Raw genomic sequence first — 2,710 nt, forward strand, 5'->3', positions numbered from 1 at the left:
TCCCTCTCCCTGTGTTCCCCCCCACCCTCAGCTCACCCTTGCCCCAAAACACCCCAAAAGGGCTCCCCCCGTGCCCTGATTCCCACAGTAATTCAGAATCAGGAAAGCAAATCCATAATTCTGGGCTCCGCTTTGCCCATTTATTGGATGTTCTTCCATCCAGCAGCATTCCCAGCCCCCAGGAATCATTTGGGGGGGCTGGGGGCCATGATGTTCCATTCTCCCACCAGCCTTCTCTCCCCCAAACCCCTCAGTTCTCTCCAGACTTGGGCTTTGGGGAATTCTCCCCATTTTGAGGGGTTTGGGGACATTCCCAAAGACTGGCACAGAGCTGCTTCCAGAGGGAGTAACACTCCTCCCTGCAGCTCTCAACCCTCATTTCTCTCCTTCACAGCACCTTTTTCACCCCTGTTTCACCCCAAATCAGGCTCCTGACACTGCTGCTTCACCACCACCCTCTGGATCCCACAGAATCCAGTGACAAATCCAAATCCAAAACTCTTTTCCACCACATTTCCACCCCCTTTCGTTAAACTTCTCTGGGTGCTGACACCCCATGGTGACCCCGGGGTCCCCAGCTGGGAGGGCCACACTGTCCCCCTGGTCCTGCTCCCCCCCAGCCCCAGTGAAGCCTCCACAGCCCGAAGTGGGGGGTTTCCCTCCCCCTAGGTGCTGCTGGAGCTGGGATGGGATCCAGGAGCCCGGCACCTCCACCCAGCTCCCCCGGGGGAGGGTAAGGACAGGTGGGACCCTGCATTTGGGATGGACAGAGGGACTATCCCAGTGCCAGGCTGCCTTTCCTCTTTCACTTCCAGGGATTTCCACCTGGAGCAGGTGAATCCCGGCTCTGTGACCTCTCCTGGCCCTTCCCGAGCCCCCAAACCAGGGGAGACACCAGCATGTCCCCCTCCAAGGGCTGATCCACCAGCAGAATTCCCTGTGCAGCATCCTGCTCTGTGTCAGATCAGCCGGGAATCTCCCTCCAGCTCGACCACAGGGTCACAGATGCTGGTGAAGTGGATCTGGGAGGAGGAGGAGGGGGAAGGAGGGGAGGAAGGCCGAAGACCGTGGCTCACATAGGCTTCCAGGGATCTCAGCAGCTGCCTTGGCTTCTTTTTGGTGGATAATTCCAGCTCTGGAAGGGTCAGAGGGGGAAAAGGTTGAGGGGAGCAAAGCCTGGATGGTGTCAGAGGCCCAACAAACCCAGCATCCCAATGTTTTCCCTTGGGAAAGGGTGTAATTGTGTTTTCCTTGGGATGAGGGAACATGGGAAGCTCCTCTCCACTCCCAGCTCAGCACTAGCCTGACCCCCCCTGGACTGGAATCCAGGGAAGATGGGACAAGCCGGATCTCAGCAGTGCCAGCTGGATCCCCATTTCTGGGAGATCCATTAGCTCAGTTGACACCAATCCCCTCTGGAATAAACTCATGGACTGGGGTTAAGCCATGGCCCTGTGTGAGCCTGGGGAGCAGGGAATGTCCCCACATGTCACCCACCTCAAGCCACCCTGGCACAGCATCCCTCTGGAATGGAAAATGGGGATGGGGGGGAAACCCCTTGGAGCACTGGCATAGGAAAAGACTGTGGAAAACCTCAGTGTGAGGATTAAATGGGGAATGTTTGGGCTTCTTGGGCGTTACAGCCCTTGGAACTGGGCTCAGATGTGCTGGGGGGTACTCAGGTTGTCCTGGGTTTGTTTTCCCAGGGAAAATAAGGAGAAGGAAAAGCCGGGCAGACAAACCCTTGAGGAAGGACCCGGCGTCGGCGACAGTCCCGCACTGCCGCTTCCAGAGGCGGAAGAGCCGCAGGAAGGCAGCGGCGTACAGGTCATTCAGCACCCCAATGACCTGCTGCCGGCGGTTGCATTCCCTGGAAAATGGGGAGAGGGGCTTGGCAACGTCCCAGGAAGGGCCCTGGATGCGGTCTGAGAGCCCAAAGACAGCCCTCCCTCACCGGGAGAGCCGCTCCTCCCGCAGCGCCTGGACGACGATCCGGGTGATGTTCACGGACATGATGCAGAAGGGAAAATTCTGGAAGAGAATCAGAATTCCGGTGTTATTGCAGCTCAGATGGAAAACCCTCCTCTCCTCTGGCACCTCCAACCCTCTGACACCACATCTGTGTGGCCCCAAACCCACGGGATGGGTGGCAGGTCCATGTACTGGGATAACAGCTCTATGGATCCAGGCTTGGATGGATGTGGATGGTTGAGCTGAGCTTGTATCCCAGGCTTAAACATGGACTAAAATGTGGAATTTAAGGAGACAGGCTCCACTCCCATTTTCCTGTTGCCCAACTCCCCAGCCCTTTCATCCCACTCTAAGCCAGGATCAAATTTTTAAAATCCCATTCCCAGCACAAATCCAGTACCTGGAGCTCAGCTCCAGCCTGGATCAGGGCTCCTTGGGCACCACCTTCCTCCCCTCACCAGCCCGAGGGGGTTCAGCATCCCAAAAAATCCCCGAAGAGCTCCTTGTTCTTCCCTTTGCCAGAGCACAGGGAATTCCAAGGGAGTCTCCTCCCAGGGAGGAGGGGGAAGGCCGTGCCTGGGTTTCATGCTGGGAGAGCTGGAAGATCTCCCTGGCCAGCGGCAGCGTCCGGGAGTCCAGGACGAAGAACAGGATCTGCATCAGCCCCAGCATTCCCGTCCCACGCAGGTCGGTCCCAGGATCCACACCTGGGGGGGCAGGGACAGCATGGAGTCATTCC

General features: G+C 57.7%; 1 protein-coding gene across 1 annotated transcript; it reads right to left on the reverse strand.

Annotated features, from left to right (window-relative positions):
• Positions 1–785: 785 nt before the first annotated feature.
• Positions 786–2,700, reverse strand: LOC114072635 (ELMO domain-containing protein 3-like; the record flags this gene model as incomplete). Its single annotated transcript, XM_027910513.1, has 4 exons — positions 786–1,135; positions 1,743–1,870; positions 1,955–2,031; positions 2,548–2,700. Coding segments are annotated over 4 exons (534 nt in total), but the record flags the coding sequence as incomplete, so codon positions are not given.
• Between the last annotated feature and the right edge of the window lie 10 nt (positions 2,701–2,710).

The sequence above is a fragment of the Empidonax traillii genome, unplaced genomic scaffold (genome assembly GCF_003031625.1).
Source record: "Empidonax traillii isolate 1590-97213 ecotype Southwest subspecies unplaced genomic scaffold, ASM303162v1 scaffold3638:size22630, whole genome shotgun sequence".
Lineage (NCBI taxonomy): Eukaryota > Metazoa > Chordata > Aves > Passeriformes > Tyrannidae > Empidonax > Empidonax traillii.